General features: G+C 35.9%; 2 protein-coding genes and 1 pseudogene across 2 annotated transcripts; 1 reads left to right on the plus strand and 2 right to left on the minus strand.

Annotated features, from left to right (window-relative positions):
• Positions 1–2,989: 2,989 nt before the first annotated feature.
• LOC129562789 (olfactory receptor 4F6-like) lies at positions 2,990–3,928 on the plus strand (annotated as a pseudogene).
• A 3,272-nt stretch (positions 3,929–7,200) lies between these two features.
• On the minus strand, positions 7,201–8,106 carry LOC148776681 (olfactory receptor 4K3-like). The gene has a single exon (XM_088840054.1). The coding sequence runs from the start codon at positions 8,104–8,106 to the stop codon at positions 7,201–7,203; it is 906 nt and encodes a 301-aa protein (XP_088696180.1).
• A 16,425-nt stretch (positions 8,107–24,531) lies between these two features.
• LOC148776682 (olfactory receptor 4L1-like) lies at positions 24,532–25,473 on the minus strand. Its single transcript, XM_088840052.1, has one exon. The coding sequence runs from the start codon at positions 25,471–25,473 to the stop codon at positions 24,532–24,534; it is 942 nt and encodes a 313-aa protein (XP_088696178.1).
• Positions 25,474–26,874: the final 1,401 nt, after the last annotated feature.

The following is a 26,874-nucleotide window of genomic DNA, read 5'->3' on the forward strand; positions in this document are numbered from 1 at the left end:
ATTTAATTCATATTCATTTAACTATAAATATTCTCTGCTGCTAATTACATTATTTTTCTTTCTGTAATTTTTTTTATCATCAGTGCCCCTTGTAGTTTGTTTTAGCTTATCTAGTTTCAATACACTAGGCAAATTTTCTTGTTTTATTGAGGTATAGTTAATTTACAATGTTGTGTTAGTTTTAGGTATACAGCAACGTGATTCATTCATATATGTTTGTATATATCTATATATAAGTAAGTAAGTGAAAGTCACTCCGTCGTGTCCGACTCTTCGCGATCCCATGGACTATATAGTCCATGGAATTCTCCAGGACAGAATACTGGAGTGGGTAGCCTTTCCCTTCTCCAGGGGATCCTCCCAACCCAGTGATCAAACCAGGGTCTCCTGCGTTGCAGGAAGATTCTTTACCAGTTGAGCCACAAGGGAAGCACATATCTATATATATATATATTTATATATTCTCTTTTCCAGATTTTTTTGCTTTAAAAATTATTCAGTTCAGTTCAGTTGCTCAGTTGTGTCTGACTCTTTGCAACCTCATGAATCACAGCAGGCCAGGCCTCCCTGTCCATCACCAACTCCCAGAGTTCACTCAAACTCATGTCCATCGAGTCGGTGATGACATCCAGCCATCTCATTCTCTGTTGTCCCCTTCTCTTCCTGCCCCCAATCCCTCCCAGCATCAGAGTCTTTTCTAGTAAGTCAACTCTTCACATGAGATGGCCAGAGTATTGGAGTTTCAGCTTTAGCATCAGTCCTTCCAATGAAAACCCAGGATTGATCTCCTTTAGAATGGACTGGTTGGATTCCTTGCAGTCCAAGGGACTCTCAAGAGTCTTCTCTAACACCACAACTCAAAAGCATCAATTTTTCGGCGTTCAGCTTTCTTCACAGTCCAACTCTCACATCCATACATGACCACGGGAAAAACCATAGCCTTGACTAGACGGACCTTGGTTGGCAAAGTAATATCTCTGCTTTTTAATATGCTATCTAGATTGGTCATAACTTTCCTTCCAAGGAGTAAGCGTCTTTTAATTTCATGGCTGCAGTCAGCATCTGCAGTGATTTTGGAGCCCCCAAAAATAAAATCTGACACTGTTTCCACTGTCTCCCCATGTATTTGCCATGAAGTGATGGGACCAGATGCCATGATTTTACTTTTCTGAATGTTGAGCTCTAAGCCAACTTTTTCACTCTCCTCTTTCCCTTTCATCAAGAGGCTTTTTAGTTCCTCTTCACTTTCTGCCATAAGGGTGGTGTCATCTGCATATCTGAGGTTATTGATATTTCTCCCGGCAATCTTGATTCCAGCTTGTGCTTCTTCCAACCCAGCATTCCTCATGATGTACTCTGCATATAAGTTAAATAAGCAGCTACAAGATATTAAACATAGTTGCCTTTGCTATAGAATAGTTCCTTGCTGTTTATCTATTTTATATATAGTAATGTGTATGTGTTATTTTTTCTTGATTGAGATTCTTAGTCATATGTAAGGAAAATTTTGAAGTTTAGGTATCTATTTCTAATGTGCCTTCTAAAGAAACTGCATCAGTTTTCATTCTTTTTATCAGTGTATGAGTATGACTTTCTCCTCACAGCTTCCTCCATGATGTCATCAATTTTTTGAACCTCTGAAATTTGTTAGTACAGAATAGCACCCAGAGCAATCTTCTCTACATTTCTTTGATTACTAGTGAGAATTTACTTTCATATGACAATCAACTATTGGGACTTATTGTGAGTTGGTTGTCTTATATGTTTTTCTCATTTTAAAATTTGTATATCACATTTCCTTTCTTTATCTTTCTGGAGGAACTGATTCCATAATAGAAATGTTAGTCATCTGTCTGATATTTTATAACTTATTTTTCAGAGTGTGTTTTTTATTTTATAGTGTTTATATATCCATATAAGATATCTATATTTAGATATTTATACAAAAATTTGTATATCCACCTATACCTAAGTATAACAAGACTGAATATTTTGGATAGTGCCAACTATTTTTCCTCCCTCATTTGTTAATAAGAGATATTCTTAGATGAATTTTCCACCTTAAATGTTTGCTTAAATATTATTTTTATTTCTCTTGGTTTGTTACCCTTTTTTGATGTTTAAATATCCTTTTGAAACTTTTTGAGTTTATGATGAGGCAATAATCTACATGTTTCCAAGCTTTATCTGTTGTGCCAACACTATTGGTTGAATAATTCAACTTGTCTACGGATGAAAATGATTATTCAATAGTCTCTTGAAGTCACTCTAAGTTTACCTTCTCCTTCCATTCTTTACATTGAAGCTTTTGTAACTGTTTGAAAGCAGAAAATTATCAGATACAACTGAATATCCCCCAGATTTTCTACTACTCTTAGGATAAAAAACAAAGTTCATATCATGGATACAAGATTCCATCCTGTCTGGCCTGTCTCTCCTCCTGAGCTCAATCATTCACCTTCCTTCCTCACTGGCCTTCGTGTCTCAGGGTCTTTACACACGGCATTCCAAAGTCTGGACTACTGTATTTACTCTTCGAAAATAACTCATATTTAGCAGAGCCTGAGTAAGTATGATGGTGATGTGTCATATTGTTCTCACAGCCCTCTGTTCTTTTCCCAGAAATCAGTTGTCAGAGATGTATCTGTATTTAAATTCATTAAATCTATGTATCTACCTGTAGCTACCCATCTAGATCTAGTCCATTTACTCTCAAAGTCAGAATTACTGTTTCACCTCAGAACCTGACATTGAACTTGGAATATAGTGGATACTCATTAGGAATATCGGTTACACTCATTAGCTGAGTTAGTTGAAGAAATAAATTAATGCATTATATTTTCAGAATATATTAATGGCTGTTAGTGAAGATTTCTGATTTAAAACCATATTTGATAAAAGTTTAAATCTGTTTCTTTAAATAAAAATGTTTCTTAAATGTTTTGGTTATGTTTTGTTTCTAGTCTTTAGGTATCGCCAGACCAAGCCAATGTGTAAAGCAAATGACACTTCTGTGTCTGAACTTGTTTTCCTGGGACTTTCTACCTCTAGACCAGTGCAGCATTTCCTCCTTGCCTTCTCTACAGTGTTTTATGTAATAATTGTTCTAGGGAACTTTCTTGTTGTGCTAACAGTGACCTTTGACCCTCATCTACATTCCCCCATGTACTTCCTTTTAGCCAACCTCTCATTTATTGATTTGTGTTTTTCTGCCATAACAGTTCCTAAGATGATTTCTGACCTGAACTTTGGGCACAAAACCATATCCTTCCAGGGGTGTGTCACCCAGATATTTGTTCTTCACACCCTGGGTGGATCTGAGATGGTGCTGCTCACTGCCACGGCCTTAGACCGACATGTGGCCATATGTCAGCCCCTGCACTACCTGACCATCATGAGCCCACGGGTGTGCCTTTTGCTTCCGTGCGGTGCTTGGGCTATTGGCCTCATTCACTCAGTGGTCCAGTTAGCTTTTGTGATCCATTTGCCTTTCTGTCGTCCTAGTGAAATCGACAGCTTTTACTGTGACCTTCCTTGGTTTATCAAGCTTGCTTGCATAGATTCCTACAAAATGGAATTCATGGTCACTGCCAACAGTGGGTTCATATCCATGGGTAATTTCTTCTTGTTGATCATCTCCTGTGTTTTCATTCTGGTCACCGTATGGAAACGCTCTTCAGGTGGTTTGCGCAAGGCCTTCTCTACTCTGTCAGCACACATCACTGTGGTGGTTTTGTTCTTTGGACCATGCATCTTTGTTTACATGTGGCCTTTTCCCACGGTCCCAGTGGATAAGTTTCTTGCCATTTTAGACTTCTTGGTTACACCCATCCTGAATCCTGCCATTTATACACTGAGAAACAAGGACATGAAGATGGCTATGAGGTGACTGTGTAGTCAGATTCTGATTTGGAGGAAGATCTCCTAAGTAACTCATGGAAGCCCAATTTCCTCAAACAACTTCATGTAATAAAAATGCTTAAATAAATATATAAAATTTGGAGATTTTTTTTCTAAAGTCACCATTTTATAGTATTCAGCCTAGACTATTTATTATGAGGTTACATTGAACTCTTTAGGTAGCAAGTTGTTTGATAGCCAGATTAATCCCAGGAATTGCTTGGTAGAAATTTTTGAAAAAGTGTCAGTTATACACTTCGAATCTCCCGAGTGTATGGCCTTATACATCACATTTCTTGGATTCAATTAATCAGTTTATTTCAATTAATTGAATTAACTTATAACTAATATTGTCAAAAGTTTGAGGGAGTTGTGAAATATCTAACTCTCCTTTGATTTAAAGCTAGGATGTGAAAAAATCATATTTTTTCTGAAAGACAAAAAAATGTGTGAGGGAGGATTTACAACCTGCAGAAACAAAACAGGGTAATAGCAGTGGAGTGGACAGGAGATGGATAAGGTAGCATAATAAAGAGAGATTGACAGATGGCAGAAGAAAAGCATTTGGGAGAGCCTCATAATATATTTCATGAGCTTGGCCTCTGGCTACTAATCTCACCCTAGCTTGTCTCAATTTCGGACTCAAGTCATCTACAGTTGGCTTTGGACAGGGAAATTTATGAATCCGTTGTTATTTTACAATTTTCTGAAATTATGACTTAATCCATCAATGAATATTCCTCCAACATTGGAACATGTTGGTCTGACCATAGCCTGGCTGGTATTATCATTAGCTAACAGCCATTCTGTCCAAATCATTTGCTGACTATTTTTCTCTAATAACTCATCTTATATAACTCTTTTGTGTCAAAACATGGGTCTCAGTTATATGTTATTGTGTATAACCTGTATAAATAACAAAACTAATTTAATTTATAGTTTGATAACTAGAAGACTGAACCAAATTTCCTGCAAACCTATGAAAGGACCCTATGTTTGAGTACTGTGATCCAAGATTCATTTAAGATTATCAATCAGTTCTACATTTTATATTTTTCCTGTTCACAATTATTTCATTGCTTTTATTTGTGTTTTGAATGGATTCTTGTCAGGTACCTTAAGTAAAGCCAGATTTCTCTTTGGGTAATTTTCCATACTTTTTGAAAATAGCAAGAGAAAGAAGAAGACTAAAGTTCTAAGCATAAAAGTTCTGAAGGGCAAAACTGAATCACCTGAATTCTTTCAGACTGAGGAGAAAAAGATCTAGTAGAATCATCATTCAAACTTGGAAGGGATCTATCCAAGGAACAGGAACAAACCTGAGGTGTACTAAGTCTTATAAAATGTACAATCCAGATTCAAACAGGCTTTAGTCCTTGATTGGACTGAAGTGATCACACCTTGTTCTTTTATGCCTCACAGAAGGGAGAGTAGATAATTTGCGGAGGAATAGTGACTCAGATGGAAAAGATTCCGCCTGCAATGCAGGAAACCTGGGTTCGATCCCTGGATCAAGAAGATCCTGTGAAGAAGGAAATGGCAACCCACTCCAGTATCCTTTTGTGGAGAATTTTGTGGACAGAGGAACCTGGTGGGCTTCAGTCCTTGGGATCGCAAAGGGTCAGACATGATTGGGTGACTAACACACACACATATCATGCCAGAGCTAAATATTCTTTTATACACAGTATTCAAAATATAAAAAAATATGATATATAAGTAGCAGGGATATGCAACTGATAATTAAGAGGAAAATAATAGAAGTAGACTATGGATGGCTCAGTTGTTGACATTAGCAAAGAGTATAACTCGTGTAATCTAAAGCGACATTAAGAAGTTGAAAACCTGAAAACATTTTCGCAGAGAAACAGTCTAAGAAAGAACCAAGGGATGTTTTGAAATAAAATTAAATATGTGCAATTATGAATTTAAGGGGGTTTGATTTAAAAACAGACTGGACACAGCAGAAGAAAGGCTGTGTGGCTTCAAAGACAAGTCAATAGATACTATCCAAACTGAGTAAAGAGAGATTAAAAGAACAAAAAGTCAAAATACATACGCATATGAAAATAGCAATTCTTTTATATAAGGGTTTATTCCTGAGATTTTCTATTGGGAATGTTACAAAATACACAGAACCATGTCATCTTTTGCTTCCCTGGAGCCTCAGATGATAAAGAATCTGTCTGGAATGTGAGAAACCTGGATTTAATCCCTGGGTCAGGAAGATGCCCTGAAGAAAGGAATGGCAGCCCACTCCAGTATTCTTTCCTGGAGAATTCCATGGAGAGAGGAGCCTGGCAGGCTGCAGCCCATGGAGTCACAGAGTTGGACACGACTGAGTGACTAGCATACATGTCACTAATTTGAGATATAAATTTGAGATATAACTAGATCCATGGGTTCAGATAAATGGATGCAAACTTGTATGATTTTTTTGAGGAAGATTTCTGAAGAAAAGTTTTGTTTTGTTATATGTAGTAATGAGTAACTTGCAAACTTTGTATATAATCCTGTTTTTACAGACTATTTGAACACTGAAATGAATTAAATGGATAGTTTATTACAAAACTAAATTTTTTTACCTACCTATATGATGAACTGCCTAATCTATTTATGAATTGGAAGGAAAAAAGCAAAATCTCTAAAGGTTGTTAATATACCATCTTTGTATCTCATATACATCATTTAAAGACAATTACAGTGTTTCACAAATAAAACATGATGTTGAAGAAACAAAGCTCTATACAGATTATGATTATGATTCAACTTTTTGAATATGATTAAGAATGCTTAATGATTACTTTTATAGATATGTCTATGGAAGGTAATTAGAATGTTAACTAATTGGTGACTATTGTTTTGTAAAAGTAAAGAGAGCAATATGATGCAGTAGCTTATTAAAGAAAACTTTAGAGAAGGTCTATGTGAAATATTCTGCTAAAAGAAATGCATAGGATAATAGAAAATTCCCTGATATGGTGGTCAGTGTTGAAATAATAGTAACAGTAGTGATATAAAGTATTAACATTCTTACTAATTTCAAGTCATTCTTGAGAACAATCAAAATCATACTTCAAAAGACTGGCCAAATTTCCCAAACAGGAACTCATTTTAGCAATTCTAGAATCCTAAAGAATTGACACACAGTTTTCATCAAGAGATACACATGATTTCAATATGTGAATCGGGGAACTCTTCCCAGTCTTAAGTAACAGGGTAGGTGTGGCCAATTTAGTGCACTCACAGTAGACATTCTGATAATTTGAAATGATGAAATACCAAAAGAAATCTAAGTCATCATAGCCGCTTAATGGCATTTCTAATCTCTTTGTTTCTTAAAGTATAAATGACTGGATTTAGTAGTGGTGTGATGATCGCATAAAATACAGCCAGGAACTTGTCCACCCAAGTGATGCTGAGTGGACATAGGTAGATGAAGATGCAAGGCCCAAAGAATAACACGACCACTGTGATGTGGGCAGTGCAGGTGGAGAGCGCCTTGGAGGCCCCACCCTTTGACTGGTGGCAGACAGTAAGGAGAATATAAGAGTAAGAGATGAGCAACAGAATGAAGCAAACAGTTGCAAGTACCCCACTGTCAGCATCTGTCAGCACTTCTAGAATATAAGTGTCCATGCAGACTAACTTGATCACCAATGGAATATCACAGAAAAAGCTATCCAATTTTCTGGGTCCACAGAAGGGCAGTTGTGTAATTATAGCTAGTTGGCTTATTGAATGCACAAAGCCAATGATCCATGATGTCATCACTAGTCGAATGCACATTTTTGTATTCATGATGCTGGAGTAACGGAGTGGCTTGCAGATGGCCACATAGCGGTCATAGGCCATCATCACTAGGAGCACCATCTCACCCCCTCCAAAAAAATGTCCGAAAAACATCTGACACATGCAGCCTCTGAAGGAGATGGTCTTATTTTCCTTCAGAAAGTCTGTGATCAGTTTAGGGGTGGCTACTGAGGAAAAGCATAAGTCAGAGAATGACAGATTTGCTAACAGGAAGTACATAGGGCAGTGGAGGTGAAGGTCAGCAATAACTAGGAGCACAGTGAAGACACTGCCTAAAATGGTGATCAAGTAAAGTGAAGAAAATACCACTAGGAGGAAGGCCTGGAGGTCCCATGAGTCACACAGCCCAAGAAAAATAAATTCAGACACCACAGACTGGTTTACTTCTTCCATTCAGTTCAGTGTCTTCTAAATTTATCTGAAGAAAAAATGTAAAAATAGATTTTATAAATAAACAGTCTGTGCATCAAGTGTGTTTTTTATGCGCTACTAATGGAAGCGTGTACGTACATAATCACTGTAAAAAGCAATTGGCTTTCTCTTTTAATGATCAATATACATATATTCTATGGTGCAGCAATTTCACTCCCATTTGTATGCTCAATGTAAACTCTTGTATCTGTATACAAGGAAAATGTACGCAATGCCTATAAACATAGTGATAGAATCTTAACAAAGTACAACTATATAAAATGACATGAATGTGTGTTAGTAAAATATAGTAATAAAGAAATAAAAAGCCTCAAATAGATCCTCTCGGCATAAATTTTATAAGATGAAGAGCACTACAAAAATAATAGTATATTTTTCAGGAACTTGTATAAGTAATAAAACTATGTCCCAAAATGTAACCTCAATTGTGGGAAGCCAAGATTCTGCGTGAGGATGAACACATAAGCAGTTGTCCATTATTATCATCTGTTTAGATCTTGGACTGGGCAATGTCTTATAAGTATAGTTTTACTATTATGTAAACAAGCAAACAAACTCAAAATGGACATGGAAAAATTAGGAGAATATACTCTGAATCAAGAATTATGATCTATTCAATACAGCAGACCTGAGTTAAATAGTGGTTTCAGAAAAATGGCATTTGTATTTGTTAATTGAAGTATAGTTGACTTACATTAAATGACTTAAATTCTGCCATCTACAGCAACATGGATGGACTTATAAAGTAAGTGAAATGCCAGAGAAAGACCAGTACTGTTGGACATCACTCATGTGGAATCTAAAAAATAATACAAAAAGTGACATTTTATTAATATCTTTGAAGCTGTCTGATAAAATATATTTATTATACATAAATTTGAAAAACTCAAACAATATTTAACACATTATTGAAGATTAATAGTAATTTAAATGAATGGATCCAGTAAAAAAGAGATATTAATACTAGTTTTGATAAAATGACAAAATATTTTTACCAAGAAACATAGTTAACTATGTGTAAGAGCAGATAAGCTAATCAAGGATAGTGTGGAAGAATACATGTTACAGGCATAAGGAGTAAATCACAAGCATCTGGAACAAATGTATTCTGTTCATGAAATTCAAAGCCATATAGCCTGTAATTGAGATAAGAAGATGCGTGTTTCCCAAACTGTATGAAGTTGCATTACTGCTCTTGGCACTCATTGCTTCTGGGTTTGCTTTCCTTTAGTCTTGGTTTACTCTCCCTGTTTTCTGTAATTGAAGTTGTTATTGATTATATTTTTGTTGTTTAAATCCACACAGTTATCACATTCTAGGGATGAAAATAAGAACAGAATTAGAAAACACTATATGTAGAAGGGATTTTTAATTTTTTATGATAGGGTAAACAGGAATTTGTTGAATACTTTCTTACTGTGAACTGCAATAACTTTTGAGCACTTCAGTGAAAGAAAAGTGGATTGCAGTCATTAGAAGAAAAAGAAGTAAAAGGTTATGCCTACTTTCTCACCTAATTGCTGTAAATGTTGTTAATATTATTTTAGTTGAATTACAAAAGATAAAATATCACTGCTAAATTGATTATGAAAAATGAAAGTGAAAGTTTCTCAGTCATGTATGACTCTTTGTGACCCCATGGGCCATTCCAGTCCATGGAATTCTCCAGGCCAGAATACCAGAGTGGGTAGCCTTTCCCTTCACCAGGGGATCTTCCCAACCCAGGGATTGAACCCAGGTCTCCCACATTGCAGGTGGATTCTTTACAAGCTGAGCTACTGTATTTAATTTTCAAGTAAATACTACATGGAGAAGTAAATCTAAAGATTTTAAGAGTACAGTTGTAAAATCAAATGAGTTAAAGCAGGACTCACAAAAAAGAATAAAAAGTTAAGATAATTAAAAATAGAAAAGGAGACAATTCTCATTTTTTTTAAGCTGCTATTTTTAGGGTCACACAGAAATTACGTCTCTCTGTTTCTTTGTATCTCCCTGTCTCTCTCTCTGACTAGCTCCCCGTGCTAGAAATTTTCACCCACATTATTTAAAGTTATCTTCACAATAAGCCCATGAAAGACATCTTATTCTGAGTGTGACCATCAGTGTAGCCTGTGAGGGTCTCAGAGCTGAGAAACGGCGTGACTGGAGTCAATCCCAGTGCTCTCTGATGCAGTCCTTCATTTGTGCTGTCATTCTGTGTATCTTTCTGTTCAGTTTCAAGAGAAGAATTCTGTTTACATGGTAACGATTGACTGTTACAAGCTTTAAGAGATTTCTCTTTGTTGGTCATTTTCCTTCCTGAACTAAATTAATAGCAATCACTTTTCTCAATATTCAGAACTTTCAGTTAATTACAGTTACATATCTGTGTCTAGAACACAGTTTCCCTTAATTCAGGGAAACTGTAGACACCAATGATTGTGGCTCTGTGAGGACTTGAATACATCCTCAAAAAGGACATTTAGGGAGCTGAAAGGCAACGGAGAAGGCAATGGCACCCCACTCCAGTACTCTTGCCTGGAAAATCCCATGGATGGAGGAGCCTGGTGAGCTGCAGTCCATAGGGTCGCTAAGAGTCAGACACGACTGGGCGACCTCACTTTCACTTTTCACTTTCACGCATTGGAGAAGGAAATGACAACCCACTCCACTGTTCTTGCCTGGAGAATCCCAGGGATGGGGGAGCCTGGTGGGCTGCCGTCTATGGGGTTGCACAGAGTAGGTCCCCACGGAAGCAACTTAGCAGCAGCAGCAAGGCAACTGAACTGAATTGAACTGAACTGAAGGCTGTACTCCTTTTGATGCTGAAGGGAGTCCAGAAGTCCCAGCATGTAACTGGGAGAAGAAATCCATGCTATGATTGGAAGGTATGCAGCAATTCCAAACCATCCTAATTAGTACGTATGGAAATATGATACTGAAGCATTCTCTTAAATGTGATAGAGGAAGGGAACTAAGGGAGAAATTAAGATATTTACAGAGCATATAGACTATATTCTTACCAGAGAGACACCATATTTGATCACTTTTTCTCCCAAGAATAAAGCATTGTTTATATTCTTGACTAGAATCTGAAATAAAATCATTACTTTGTCAAAACAGAATCTGCTTTCTGTTGTGATCAGCATTCATGGGAGACTGTGAGACATATATTTAGTGTAGAAACTGGCCTCTGGGATAGGAGACTCTCAAGCTCTGTTCCTTCGGGACCACTTTATTCTGAGTCTCTCTGAATTGAGAGTTCACCTGGAAAGTGTTCCTTTTGTGCAGGTCAGAAAGAGACCTGTGGGGACAATGATAAAAGTTCTGATGGTGGAAGTTAAGCACAGTTTTAAAACATCTCCTTGCTTACTGTTTTAAAAAAGAAAAACATTATTCCAAAACGAAGTTGTCATGTCTAGTTCCAGATGACTTGGGTGGGTGGACAGGGGATAACCGCAGAGGGAGATGACCTAGTCACTGCTGTTCACCACCTATGTCCATGGTGAAACAGCCTTAACTGCTGGTTTTGTTGGGTTTCAGTGAAGGTTAGAAACATTATAAAGTATCAAAAATTTCTGATTATTTGAGCAATGATCTTGGTTTAGCATTGAGTAGTGTGTATGTGCAGTTGTTCAGGCATGTCTGACTCTTTATGGCCTCATGGCCTGTAGCCCACCAGGTTCCTCTGTCCTTGAAGTTTTCCAGGCAAAATACTGGAGGGGGTTGCCATTTCCTACTCCAGAGCATCATCCTGACCCAGGAATCGAACAATGTCTTTTCTGTATTTCCTGCATTGGCAAGCAGATTCTTCCACGGCGCCATCTGGGGAGATGCTAACATTGAGTAAAGGGAAATATTATCAATATTCTACAAGATAAAAGGCAATAAAGGAAGCCTACATTTATTTTTCCTTTAGGGACTATTATATAAATTCAGTATTATTGACAAGATTCCAACATTTTAGAAGCTTGAGAAGGAAATGTGATAGTCTGTCTCCACCCACCTCTGTTACTTTTTTCACCAGAAAAAAAGTTATCCATGTTTGGTGGTTATTCCATGCAATTACATATGCATATGTTAGCATATATGTTATGGAGGAGTCTTATTTGTTTTGTGGAATATATAGTACATGTAACGGTGCTTTAAATTCCAATTTATTTAAAATCAATTTATGCTTAAATATCTGTCAGTCAATGTAAACTTTTGCTCTTAGAGAAATTAAGAGAGAAATTTATGTAGCAACACATTTTTAGTGTTTTCTTCACACTTTAGGAATAGATTCTTGTGGTTTGGAAAGCAGATGTGAAAAGACAATAAGGTACAAAGATGGGATTATTGGGCTTGACATTAACTATGTGGATAGTGTCAGTGATGTCAACCCACCACTGGTCAACTTGATGGATGATCAGGCATAGGAAGATCCTCTGTCTTGACATATAGCCTAGAACATCTGTGCATTAAAGTACAGTTGACTATATTTAAAGAATGGAAACCCAAGGTAAATCAGGAAACTACTTCAAGTCCAGTATTCTTGAACATAGGGTAGCACAAACACATAAATATGACAACTATACTAAAATATCCTTGAATATGGAGGAGGCAGAGTCAAAATACTTCATCTCAGATCCACATAAACTCATAAAGAAAGGGTGGCAATAATGCAGCATATCTGCAGGATGACTTTTGTTCATTTCCTTTCCTTCTCATTGTTAGAGAACTTTTGATAAATAAACATTTCACTCTTCCCAAGTGATGGGGACTCTGGACAGATTCCAAGCATTTATACAAACTTCATAGTCACGGTCTTATCTACCTGGTAAATCCATCTATGTATTCTAGGGAAGAAATGAACCCCATGTTTCAGCTTCACCAAGTTTTTAGGTGACACAACAGTAGAGGAGGATGGTGACAAGATTCTATTCAGTATCTATAAATCAAGGTAACAAGACTATTATTTTTATACTCCGACAGCTTCTAGGAAATGAAGCTTTTAAGCAAAGAAGTTAAATGGGGCAGCCAACCAAATAATAATATATTGAAATCTCTAGCCTGATTAATATAATTCTAAATAAGGACATACATTTGGAAGACAGCTTTGTAGTGCCTTAAAAAGCTAAAGATCCTATTGCCATATGATAAAGTACTAGTACTCCTAGGTATTTACAAAATTGAGTTAAAAATTCTGTCCATACAAAACCTGAATTTGAATGTTTATGGCACCTTATTCCTAATTATAAAAAACTAGAGATAACCAATACTTCCTTAAATATGTGAGTGGACAAACTGTGATACATCCTTATAATGGAATACTATACAACAATAAATGGATGTAATCTATCAGGTCATGAATAGATATAGAAAATCCTTAATATCTTGCTACATGAAATAGGCCAATCTGAAAAGTCTACATACTATATGATTCCCCATATATGACATGCTAGAAAATGCAAAACTATGGAGACAGTGAAAGTATGGGTGATTCTCAGGGATTCAGGGGGATGATGAATAGCTGAAGCATAGGAGATTTTAGTATGGTGAAATTCCTTTTTATGATGCTGTAGTTTGGGATATATGGACTTAGACATTTGCTGCATCTTTTGTGAGGCCCTAAAAGGAATGACACTGTAGTAACAATGAATGCAAATTTGCTTCTAAAGCCACTATCCAGTAAAAGGAGCCAAGGATCTTTGGAAAAATGGCTATTGTAGGAATAGGGAAGAATGGTGAAAAATAATCTTGGAGCATCCTTTAATCTTAGAATATAAGGAAGTGCTCAAACATACATAAAATCACAAACTTTGATGTGGATATATATCAAAGGGACTTAGGAGGCAAATAAAAATCTCCCAGTATTAGATTATAATAATAATTATATATATAAATATAGAATATATATATTATAATTAGCAGTATTATATTATAATCCAAAGTATAAAATAAAATGCATGATTTCATACAGATATAAATGATTGAATAAATTAGTACATGAGGTAGAGGAGAAATCACCCATGTAGAAGAATAACAGAAAAATTATGCTGTCCTATCCAAGGGGAACTTAGCTCCCTATTTCTTAAGTATTGGCCAAGTATAAAGACTTTTTTTTTCCAAAAAGTGCATTGTGGATAGTAGGGAAAGAAACATCACAATGAAGCAACTGACAAACATTTCAGTGAGATGATTAAGGGCAACGTTAGCAGTATAAATCATGTTGATGATATAGACCCTTGATAGGAGGTGATGAAAACAGGACTTTACCTGTGATGTACCTCCATTGAGCCCATGATTCTGGTGTAACCATGGGAAAAATGCCAAGTAAATGTCAATACAATGGTATCCTTCTTACGTTGCAGTTCCTTAAAATATTAAACATACAATTATCCTCAGTTTAGTTCAGTTCAGTCACTCAGTCGTGTCCGACTCTTTGTGACCCCATGAATCACAGCATGCCAGGCCTCCCTGTCCATCACCAACTCCCGGAGTTCACTCAAACTCATGTCCATCGAGTCGGTGATGCCATCCAGGCAACAACCCATCAATTTTGCTCCTAGTATTTAATCCCAAAGAAATAAAAACAGGTATTGAAATAACAACTGTACACAAATGTTTAGAGTAGAACTATTCACAGTGACCAAGCTTGGAAACAATCCAAATGTTCATCAGCTGATGAATGGATAAACAAATGTGGTAATCCATACAAAGGAATACCATTCAGCCACAAAAAGGAACGAGTCACTAATACACATTTCAATATGGTTAAACTTGAAAACATTATGCTAAATGAAAGAAGCCAGACACTAAAGGTAACATAATTGTTTTAATTCTTTTTGTATACGATATGGAGAATAGGTTAATTCATTGAGACAGGAAGCAGACTAATAAATGCCAGGGGCTCATTAGTGGACAGTGATTGGGAAGAAATGATGATTGAACAGTACTGTGAATGTACTAAATGCCGTTGGATTGTACTCTTCAAATGATTTACATTACGTGATGTGAATTTTACCTCTATGATAAAATAGCATAAAATTTAATACTAAAAAGATAAATGAGAAAATATAATTTTCCATTATGAATAAAGACTTTGGTTATTGACTTTGTTTTATCTTATTTTTTTCAAAATCATACTTGGCTTATGTGTACCTTTCCCTTTTTAAGGTAAATGTATAATTCTTATGTAAAAGAGAATGCTGCAGTTCACACACTAGGTTTTTGTTCATTTCTCTCCAGGCTAGATGTTATGTAGAAATTAGTCTAAATTTTTATAAAATGAGAGCATAGCAGTTTAACTAACAGAAATCAAAAACTGGGGACAATGTATTAAAGTGGAGCTCCCTGGTGGCTCAGAGGTGAAGAAACTGCCGCCAGTGCAGGAGACCAGGGTTCAGTCCCTGCGTCAGGAAGACCTGGAGAAGGAAATGGCAGCCCACTCGGGAATTCTCGCCTGAGAAATCCCACGGACAGAGGAGCCTGAGGGGCTACTAGTCCATGGGGCTGCAAAGAGTCAAGCATGATTTTGCAACTAAACAGCAAAATAATGGTGTTAAATAAGATAAGAATGGTGACGTTTGGTCTTCTGTATGTGCACATGGATTTTCTGAATAGCATTAGAGAGTTAGAGATATTCAGTATGTCTGAATTTAGTTAATGTATAGAAAAAAAATCACAGGGCTGAATACCAAAGCACACAAATTCTATTACCTTTTCTTCTATTAACTGATCTGTCACAATCTTATTTCTTCATCTGATATGGAAGAATATTGGGTTCCCATCTCACCATTTTATTAGAAATAATAAATGAGATAATATAGGCAAAAATACTCAGCTAAGCATAAAACTAAGTAGACTTGTGAACTCTTATTTATATGTTCTGCAATGATCTAAAAGAGAGAACATATAGCATAGGAATTAAATCCATGGACGTTGAAATCAGAAAATTATTGTGTTTGGATATTGGATCTGACTTCAGCATATTAACTTTTGCCAGCATGTTAAATTTCCATATCATTTAATATTAGTATCTCTAAAATGGGCATGGTAATTGTATTTATGAGGTAAAAAGCAGGTTTAGTGTTTTTAAGGATACTACATGGATATGCTTCCAACGGAATTCTAAATAATTTTTACTAATGTGTTTGTTAATAGGTATTCCTTTTTCACTGGTATTGGTCTAAATGATATTTATCAATAGGCATTAAAATGTTAGGAGATACTGGTTTTCCTTGAAGATACTTTGCTGTCATATTTTATTAGACATAGATTCCTTTGTTTTCCATATACTTTTTAAGCCAAAGTTCTAATAATTTTCTCTTCTCTTAATGTCATGAGAATTCAAAGTAGAGAGCTCATAATAAATGGCCGGGGGACTCAGTTCATTGAATCATCAAGGGTCCAAGCTTGCTCTGCTCTTCACAGTGTAAATCAATGACTGAGAGACGAGGTGTGGGATCAGCAAGAGACTTTATCAGGAGCTAGCTGCCTGGCTGAGAAGATGGTGCTAGAGCCTCAAAATAATCATCTTGTCAGGGCCTGGTTGCCTGGTTCTTTTATGGATCAGAGATGGGGTGGGGAGATGAGGAGACAAAGTAATACTCTTCAATCCTTGCAAACGTCCCCCAGAATGCCAGGCCTCAGGCAAGGGAATGTGTTGGTTTCACTTCCTTGTGGTCCTTCACAGGCACGCAGCTCAGGTTATCTCCTCAAGGCAGTCCATTATTCACGCTTACAAAAGTGGAAAGATGAGGGTTAAAGTTACAGAAGCAGATACAGCATAAATTCAAAATTAACCTTTTCCAGTTACAAGGGGTCACCAAAAAATTGTTGCTAGTCCTGGAGCGGTTCTAAGGAGCACTAACCACAGAGATCGAAGAGGAAACATTTCTTAAAAGGTTCAATTATAGAGAAAATATTGTTTTCTGAGCTCCTTTTTTTGAGAGGTCAGATTATATGGGCCAGTATAATATAAGTGACTAGCCTGCTAAAATTATCAGCTGTTTTTCTTATATGGGTAAGGCAGAGCACCTCTGCGACGTTACAACAAATCTCCTACTCCCTCTTTCCTCTGACTCTTCATTTCTGTTTTCAATTCAGCAAGCATTTGCTGAACCGCTACAGGTGCCAGCCTTTCCAAAGGGAAGTTAGTATTTCATTCCAAGTTGCTTGAATTGCTTCATATACCTTGATTGTTTCTTGATTTACAGGGAAACTTTTGGGTCTGGACTATATTTCCCTAGGCACTTGAAGTGTTAGTTGCTCAGTCGTTCCTGACTCTTTGTGATCATATGGACTATAGCCTACCAGGCTCCTCTGTCCATGAAATTCTCCAATCAAGAATACTAGAGTGGGAAGCCATTCCCTTCTCCAGTGATTTTCCCGATCCAGGGATTGAAACAAGTTGTCCTGCATTGCAGGCAGATACTTTACCGTCTGAGCCAAACAAGTGAAATACATATATTGGAAGGACAGAGGAGGGGATAAAAAGCCTCCAATTGACCGGGTCCAGCTTGTCAGTCCAAATGGTGATTACCTCATTGTGATGATCTTCCTCAACACCATCATGAAGTGGATGCTATCTTACTATTCAAGTCTTTAAATTGAGATGCAAAAGAGCATTTTATTTTCAAGTGGAAAACATACATAAGAGATTAGGTTTAGGTCCACAGGCAGGAGGATTTGATTAAAACTTGGGAAATATATCCAAATATATCCAAAAATATTGTAACAACTTTGTATGCTGACATGTTTGCTAGACTTATTGTGGTGGTCAATATTTAACCTGCATAAATGTAAAAAATCACTATTTTGTACACCTTAAATTAACATAATATTCTATATCAACTATACTTCACTTAGAAAAAGAGAAAAATAAAAAAAGCATTGAAAATGTTAATTAAGTCCATTATTATAACAGATTAAATGAGTGAGGATAATTATCTCAAACTGTGCAGAGAAGTTTTATGAATTAAATATTCATTTATTATTAAAATATTACAAATCTATTAATATAAGAGATATATCTTAATTTCAAAAAAGTATCATCCATGATGGTATTTTAGAAAGAAGCATTATGTATTTAGGAGGAAAAAATGCTTCTCTTCAGCACTGTACTGGTGGTTCCAACCCATTCAATATGAAAGAATCCAGAAAACAATAACTTGGTCTGGAAAAGATCAGGAAAAGCTTGCTATTTGTTTTCTATGTACCCCTTCATGGATCAGAGCCTTGTCATGGCGAAGGGACTTGCATAACTTAGTGAAGCAATGAGCCATGCTCTGCAGGACCACTCAAGATGATGGTCACAGTGAAGAGCTCTGACAAAATGGGGTCCACTAGAGGCTTGGGACTTTAAGAGGAATCTATACACAAAATACAAATGAATGGTAGAAAATTTCAACAAATTTAATGAATATACAATGAATATATGAAAATTTGCTGTTTTTCTACATGAGTAATGACCTACTAAAATATAGAGCAAAAGATATTTCTATTTAATAGCTTGAAAATATAATACCTGATAACAAATCAAACAAATCAAAATCACTAAAAAGAAAAGAATAAAATGAAACTAGGTAAAGCGATATACTAAGTTTATGGATTAAAATAATCAAAATCATAAAATTATCTATTCTTTCCAAATTAATCTATAAATTCTATCCAGTTTCAATTGATATCCTAAGATTGTTACTGTCTAATTTGACAACTTATCCTAAAATCGTCTGTAAGAGTTAAGTGACAAGAAGAACTTAGATATTCTTAAAGTAGCATACCTGGAGAGTATAGATTAATTGTGCTAAGTACCAACCATATTTAAGAATTTGTTTTGTTGTATCTGAGAAATAAAATGACTAATGGACAGAATGATAGAGTCCAGGAACAGAGCCAAGCATAGATGAATGTTTGATATATAGCGAAGATGACATTAAAATCAGTAAGGAAAATCTATTCAATAAATCATATTTAGATGATCACTTATATCCATTTAAAATAAATTATATTCCTTTAATATAGCAATACAAAATTTAATTTCTTGTTGGATTAAATAACTGTGAAAAATAAATGTTTAAAATTATAAAAAAGTGTAAAGACAATAAAATATTTTTGGAGATTAATTATGAAACGTACTATAGAGGAGACAAAAGCTTTAAATAAAGAAAATAAATTGATAAAGGTAACAATTAAATTTTGTGTATGTATAAACATCACAAACTTTTCATATCATCTATAGGAGTGAAGGCATTTTCAGTTTATATATTTTTTTTGTATAAAAATGATAGCATCTCCAAAGATTTAGGTGAAGTATGAATTAAAAAGATGAAAGAGCATGTCCAGTAAATTCTCAAATTGTTGCCCAAATTCACTATTAGCCAAGAAAATGCAATAAGAGTTTTAAAATTAAAATTTAACATTTTATTTTATAATTTTTTTATCCACCTAAATGGAAAGAAAACACAGCAATTTGCAAAATTTGATATTGATAAGTCATGGAGAAATTAGGACCATTGGTAGAGTATAAACATCTACAACTTAGGAAGAAATTCTGTAATTTCTAGTAAAGTTAGAAGGTTTATACCTTACAATTCAATACTTCCAGTTCTAGGTAAATATCCTACAAAAATTACCACATGTGCACAAAGAACATATATATATATATATATATATGTATATATATGAGCATGTATACCTGTATATCGGAGAAGGCAATGGCAAGCCACTCCAGTACTCTTGCCTGGAAAATCCCATGGATGGAGGAGCCTGGTAGGCTGCAGTCCGTGGGGTTGCTATGGGTCGGACGCGACTGAGCAACTTCATTTTCACTTTTCACTTTCACACATTGGAGAAGGAAACGGCAACCCACTCCAGTGTTCTTGCTTGGAGAATCCCAGGGACGGGGGAGCCTGGTGGGCTTCCGTCTATGGGGTCACACAGAGTCGGACACGACTGAAGTGACCTAGCAGCAGCAGCAGCAGCAGCATACCTGTATATATATATTCAGTTGAGACACTATAATAGTAAATAATTAGATAATTCTAAACTTTTTTCAAGGGGAAAGGGAAATATATTTTAGAATACCCACAAGAAGAAGACTATAGCCATTAATATGAATAAACTAAATTCAACAAGTGCGGTGAGAAAGCTAGATATACAAATGTAAAAATGATGTTGGATTTTTAACCTTTCACCATATACCAAAATTAAATCCAAATGAATTAAATACCTAAATGTAATACCTGAAACTACTGAACTTGAAGAAGAAAATATAGGAGATTTTAAAGATGTTGAATTTGGCATTAAAATTTGAATTTTGTTGGATAGGACAGCAAAACATAGCAAAAGCAAAAATCACACAAAGTTATATCAAAGTTAAAAACTTCTCCAAACAAGACAGTGAAAAGGCAAACTACAAAATGGAAGAAAATATTTGCAAATAATATATGTAAAGAGTTATTATATAGAATATATAAAGACCTTGTCAGTTCAGTTCAGTTCAGTCGCTAAGTCGTGTCCGACTCTCCGTGACCCCATGAATCACAGCACGGCAGGCCTCCCTGTCCAACACCAACTCCCGGAGTTCACTCAAACTCATGTCCATCGAGTCGGTGATGCCATCCAGCCATCTCATTCTCGGTCGTCCCCTTCTTCTCCCGCCCCCAACCTTTCCTAGCATCAGAATCTTCCAGTGAGTCAACTCGTCGCATGAGGTGGCCAAAGTATTGCAGTTTCAGCTTTAGCATCAGTCCTTCCAATGAACACCCAGGATTGATCTCCTTTAGAATGGACTGGTTGGATCTCCTTGCAGTCCAAGGGACTCTCAAGAGTCTTCTCCAGCACCACAGTTCTAAAGCATCAATTCTTTTGGTATGGCATTGGGTTTTTTTTTTCTTTTTGCAGCCTTAGGCAGTTGTAAAATAACTTAATGTAGCTTTTTACAACTGTGTATTCTATAGTATTTTTTCATTTGGTGAAATTTTAACTTAATATTTTTGGCACTGTGCTTTGTACCATTTATTAAATAAAATTTTTTTAAAAAAAGCATCAATTCTTTGGCGATCAGCTTTCTTCACAGTCCAACTCTCACATCCATACATGACCACGGGAAAAACCATAGCCTTGACTAGACAGACCTTGGTTGGCAAAGTGATGTCTCTGCTTTTTAATATACTATCAAGGTTGGTCATAACTTTCCTTCCAAGGAGTAAGCGTCTTTTAATTTCATGGCTGCAATCAGCATCTGCAGTGATTTTGCAGCCCCCAAAAATAAAGTCTGACACTGTTTCCACTGTTTTTCCATATATTTCCCATGAAGTGATCTTGTACAACTTAACAATTTGAAACCAAATAACCCATTGAAAAATAGCCAAAAGACTTGAATAGACATTTATTCAAAGAAAATATACAATAGTCAGTAAACATGTGAAAAAGATGTTCATCATTAATCATCAGGAAAATGTAAATCAAAACCACACTGAGATATTACCTCACAACTGTTAGGATGGCTTCTATCAAGACAAAAACCAATAAATAACAAGTGCTGATGAGGATGTGGACATTCAGAGAAATGGAAAGCCTTTGCATTGTTCAGTTCAGTTCAGTTCAGTCGCTCAGTTGTGTCCAACTGTTTCTGACCCCATGAATTGCAGCACGCCAGGCCTCCCTGTCCATCACCAACTCCTGGAGTTCACTCAACCTCATATCCATCAAGTCAGTGATGCCATCCAGCCATCTCATCCTCTGTGTCCCCTTCTCCTGCCCCCAATCCCTCCCAGCATCAGAATCTTTTCCAATGAGTCAACTCTTCGCATGAGGTGGCCAAAGTACTGGAGTTTCAGCTTTAGCATCAGTCCTTCCAATGAACACCCAGGTCTGATCTCCTTTAGAATGGACTGGTTGTATTTCCTTGCAGTCCAAGGGGCTCTCAAAAGTCTTCTCCAACACCACAGTTCAAAAGTATCAATACTTCAGCAATCAGCTTTCTTCAAGTCCAACTCTCACATCCATACATTGTTAGTGGGAATATAAAATGTGACAACCATTCAGGAAAAAATTATGGAGTTTCTTCAAAAATTAAAAACGGAGAATAAAAATAGAGTTACCACTCAAAACACACATTTGAATTCTAAGTGTATATATATATATATATTTATAAAGAATTGAAAGCAGTATCTTGAAGAGATATTTGCACACCTATGTTCATTGCTGCAATATTTACAATAGGCAAGGGGTGGAAGCAAACTAAATGTCCAGTGATGAATGATTGGATAAAGAAAATGTGGCATGTACATACAGTGGAATGGTATTTAGCATTAAAAAAGAAGGAAATCCTATCATATGCTACAGCATGGGTGAACTTTGAGAACAGTATGCTAAGTGAAATAAGTCCATCTCAAGAAGATAAAAATACTTCTTGATTGACTCAAGTACTCAAATCCTTAGAAATAGAATGGAGACTCGTGGTTGCCAGGGTGAGGTGAGGTGATAAGAGCACACATAATGGCTATGGAGTTTCAGTTTTGAAAGATGAAAAATTTCTAGAGATCTATTTCACAAGGTGCATATGTTTAACATTGTTGTACAATTGAAAATTAAGATGTTATATTTTAACCACATTTTTAAAAAGAATGAACTAGAGCAGGATATATTTAAGTAGATGAATCTCTACAACAAAACAGTGAGTGAAAAAATAAATTTTAGAATAACAGCAATAATATATAGGTACCACCTGTATCAAGTTAAAACTGTGCAAAATGTACTTTTTCACAATGTATCAAAAATGAGGAAAATATTTTTAAAAAATATACAGGGGAGTGATACTCATGGAGTTGATGATAGTTATTTTTTTGCTATGATAAAATAATTGAATATAGAGGATTGCTTGGAGGTTTTTATTATTTCTAATAATCCACTTTTATACTAAATAGGAATCTGAAATAAATAAGGTAAAATGTTAAAAATTTGACAAAACCACATGCCATATCAGTGTCTAGATTAAACTCTACAATTGAAATAGATTATAGGAAAGATACAAATATGTCCAGTGATCTCCAAGGACCTTTCCAACCCTCCTCAAAGCATTTTTTAAAATAAAAATTTAGTGTGAAATATATCAAGCACATATGGGTAGAGAAGCATTTTAAAAGCACACTTTAGCCTATAATTAGTTTGGACTGAAAGGAGATCAAACCAATCAGTCCTAAAAGAAATCAATCCTGATGCTGAGGCTGAAGCTGTAATGCTTTGGCCACCTGATGTGAAGAGCCGACTCATTGGAAAAGACTTTGATGTTGGAAAAGACTGAAGACTAAAGGAAAAGAGGGCACCAAAGAATGAGATGGTTAGATAGCATCACCAACTCAATGGGCATGAATTTGAGCAAACTCTGGGAGATAGTGGAGGAAAGGAGTTTGGGGTGCTGCCGTCCTTTGGCTTGCAGAGAGTCAGATACTACTTAAATGACTGAACAACCACAAGTTGTTTCGAGGCAATGAAGAAAAGTATTGGACAGATGCCCACAATAGGATCACTGAATGTCTGGGGAAAGCAGAGCATTTCAATTTGATGCCAAAGAGATCATAGAATGTGTTTGTGTTCTAATACCCATGAGCTGTTTATCAAACTAGTAAATTGGCACACTTCATGCAATGCAAGTAGCTTGAATACTTTCTGTTTTATTGTGAAGTAAATAACTGAATATAGAGAGTTTCTTTATTTTTTCCTTTTCCATGTGGATTGAAATAGTACTAATGCTCTCACTTGACTCTTGATAGATACATGAGAACACCTGTGAATACAAACATGAATGATGGAATAAGGTAAAATGAACTGTATGTAACTTTTATGTTAGGGTAGAATTTCTATTTTCCTTAAGAATTAAATATGTGCTTCTTGCCAGCAGAAGACAGCTATTATTTTGATCTATCAACTTATAGAAAATTTTCCTTGTCAAAAAGCAATAATTCTTATATGTATTATACGCAAAATTGTAAGTTTATGTGTGTATATGCTTGTGAGTTGAGTTAATACTTTTGTATGCACATTTGGGCAACTGGAGAATTTAGCTGAAAGATCCCTCATTTTGAATTTAAAAGTGGACCAGTTCATATTCGATTTCTCTTTATTTAATGAAGTTCAGTCTTGAACATTTCTGGGTTTCCCACTATAGTTAGTGAGTCAGTTGTTTTTTTCCTCCTTATTTCTTTATTTAAGAAATTTAATCCCAGCTGAATTGAATTCAATTAAAAATTATTCTTTCAATAAAACAAATTATAGAGATATGATGATGGAGCATTTGGTAGGTTTAAAATACATTATGAATATTGAAAAAAACCACAAAAGACAAATCAATACCAACTTATTCCAAGAGGTACTATATATGGATTATGGTCCATAAATCTTTGTCATCATGGTTGTTGCCTAGAAGGTCTTTTTGGAGCTCATATGTTGGGTCCTCAGACTATTCATTGCTGCTTTCATCTCCTGATTTCTCAGAGTGTAAATAATGGGGTTCAGTAAAGGTGTGATAACTGAATAAAACACAGAAAGAAATTTATCCACTGAAAAACTACTAAATGGCCAAGCATAAATGAAGATACACGGCCCAAAGAACAGAGTGACCACTGTAATGTGAGCAGATAGTGTGGACAGAGCTTTGGAGAGACCACCAGAGGGTCGATGTGGAATGGTTACCAGAATGACAGTGTAGGAAATGAGCAAGAGTACGAAGGAGATGAAAGACAACAGTCCACTGTCAGCAATTACTAGCAACTCCAGAACATAGGTCTCGGTGCAGGCGAGCTTTATAACCAGCGGGAGGTCACAGAAAATATTGTCTACTATATTGGGACCACAGAAGGGCAAGGTGATGGTAAAAACCATCTGGCTCATTGTATGCACAAAGCCAACAGCCCATGACAGCAGCACAGAGCCTCTGAGTACCCGGTGGTTCACGATGGCTGTGTAGTGAAGAGGTTTACATATTGCAAAGTACCGATCAACTGCCATAACTATGAGAAGTGTCATCTCAGTACCCCCTAAAAAGTGAAGGAAGAACATCTGAGCCATACAGCCCCATAGAGAAATAGTTTTATTCTCCCTGACAAAATCTGCAACCATCTTGGGGGCTGTGATTGTAGAAAGAGACATATCAAGAAAGGAGAGGTTTCCAAGGAGGAAGTACATTGGTGTGGAGTGCAGATGAGAGTCCAAGGTTATGGTGACCACAATGAGAAGGTTTCCTGCCATAATTGCTGCATAGGCCAATAAAAATATGAAAAAAAAGAAAAGATCAAGTTCCCAAATGTTTGTGAGTCCTAACAAAACAAACTCAGATATCATTGAGCTATTCATCGTTTTCATCAAGTTTGTGTACGTGTTTTCAGAAAGTCTTTAAAATGAAGGTAATCCAGAAAAAGTGATGATTTAATCTGTGACAGTTTTGAAGGTATGGGCATATAGAAAGTAGTATTTGATTCCTACAGGAAAAGAAAAGGTAGATATTTCTGAAAAATACAGTTTAATTGACTAATGCAAGCATATTACTCATATACACTTTCACATTACTGCATTTATTATCAAACAGAAAGGCACAAAAGGGAAATTTATTGTAAAATTTTGTAAATATAGTTTGTGGGTATAGCTTTTCTCTTCACATTTATTTGTTGTTTTTACCATGAGTTTATGAATTTGTGACCCCTGAGTTTAATGGATCATGTAATAATCAAATGGTCTTTGGTCATAAATTAATTCAAGTGGATTAGAATATAGTCATGTAACTTTTTGGCAACTAGTATTCAATCTTTTACCCTTTTCACCTTCCTAGTTTGAAATATTCAGATATGTTCATATGAGTTGAATTATATACCCACTCAGCAAATTGCTACGGTACTTTCTTCTCTCACCTATACTACATTCTCACCCTTCCCTTTCATCTCAAATATATATACCAAATGCTTTAACTTATTCCTGAAGGTTTAAGCTGGCTACAGTCTGTCATGTGTCCCTACCTCCCCCAGATAATAATAAAATAAGCTTCCCAGGAAGTTTCTGCACAAGAACATAAATATTTCTGTGTTAATGTTTCTCTCTTCCTTTGTTCTTTCCTTCTCCCTCTGTCCCTCCCTCCTTCCCTTTCTCCTTTCCTTCCTTCTATTTTCTTTCTTTCCTTTTTTTTTTTTTCAGTTGTGTTCTGTATCTCATACTTTGGTTCATGAATAAAACTCTCAGCCTCTGCCTTTTGTCTATTTCCCTGACTCTCTTGTTGCTGGATTCCTGGCTGGAGTTTTCTTTCTTGTCTCTTTGCGTTCTCTGTGTAAATGATCTCTAAACAATCAAGTCTTTCACAAGTAGTGCTTTTTTTTCCCCTTGGCTCCTAAATGCTTACTTTTTGGTGATGATTGCTTTCCTCTGACTTTTCAAACTTGTGTCCAGACTGACTCTTGATAATTCCTGGTTCAAATATCCTTGATACTTGTACTGTTTTTCCACAATGAGTGGGCACTGGTGGCTTACTTTTGTCTAATTTTCTCTTTGATTTAGATTTTTTGGCCCCATCTTCCTGTTTCTTTTTTTTTCCTTTAAAAAACTATTAATGGCACATACCAGCTGCACAGACACAGAGACAGAATCAGATATACACACATATGCTTATACCAAGTTCTATTTCTAGAGTACAAGGACAGAATGTGGAGAATTTACTCTGAATTTCCCTTTTTTTTCTTTATAGTTCACGAAATATTCAGAAGTTATTGCTTAGTCCAG

The sequence above is a fragment of the Moschus berezovskii genome, chromosome 9 (assembly GCF_049115385.1).
Source record: "Moschus berezovskii isolate FMDL1 chromosome 9, NW_MosBer_1.0, whole genome shotgun sequence".
Taxonomy (NCBI): domain Eukaryota; kingdom Metazoa; phylum Chordata; class Mammalia; order Artiodactyla; family Moschidae; genus Moschus; species Moschus berezovskii.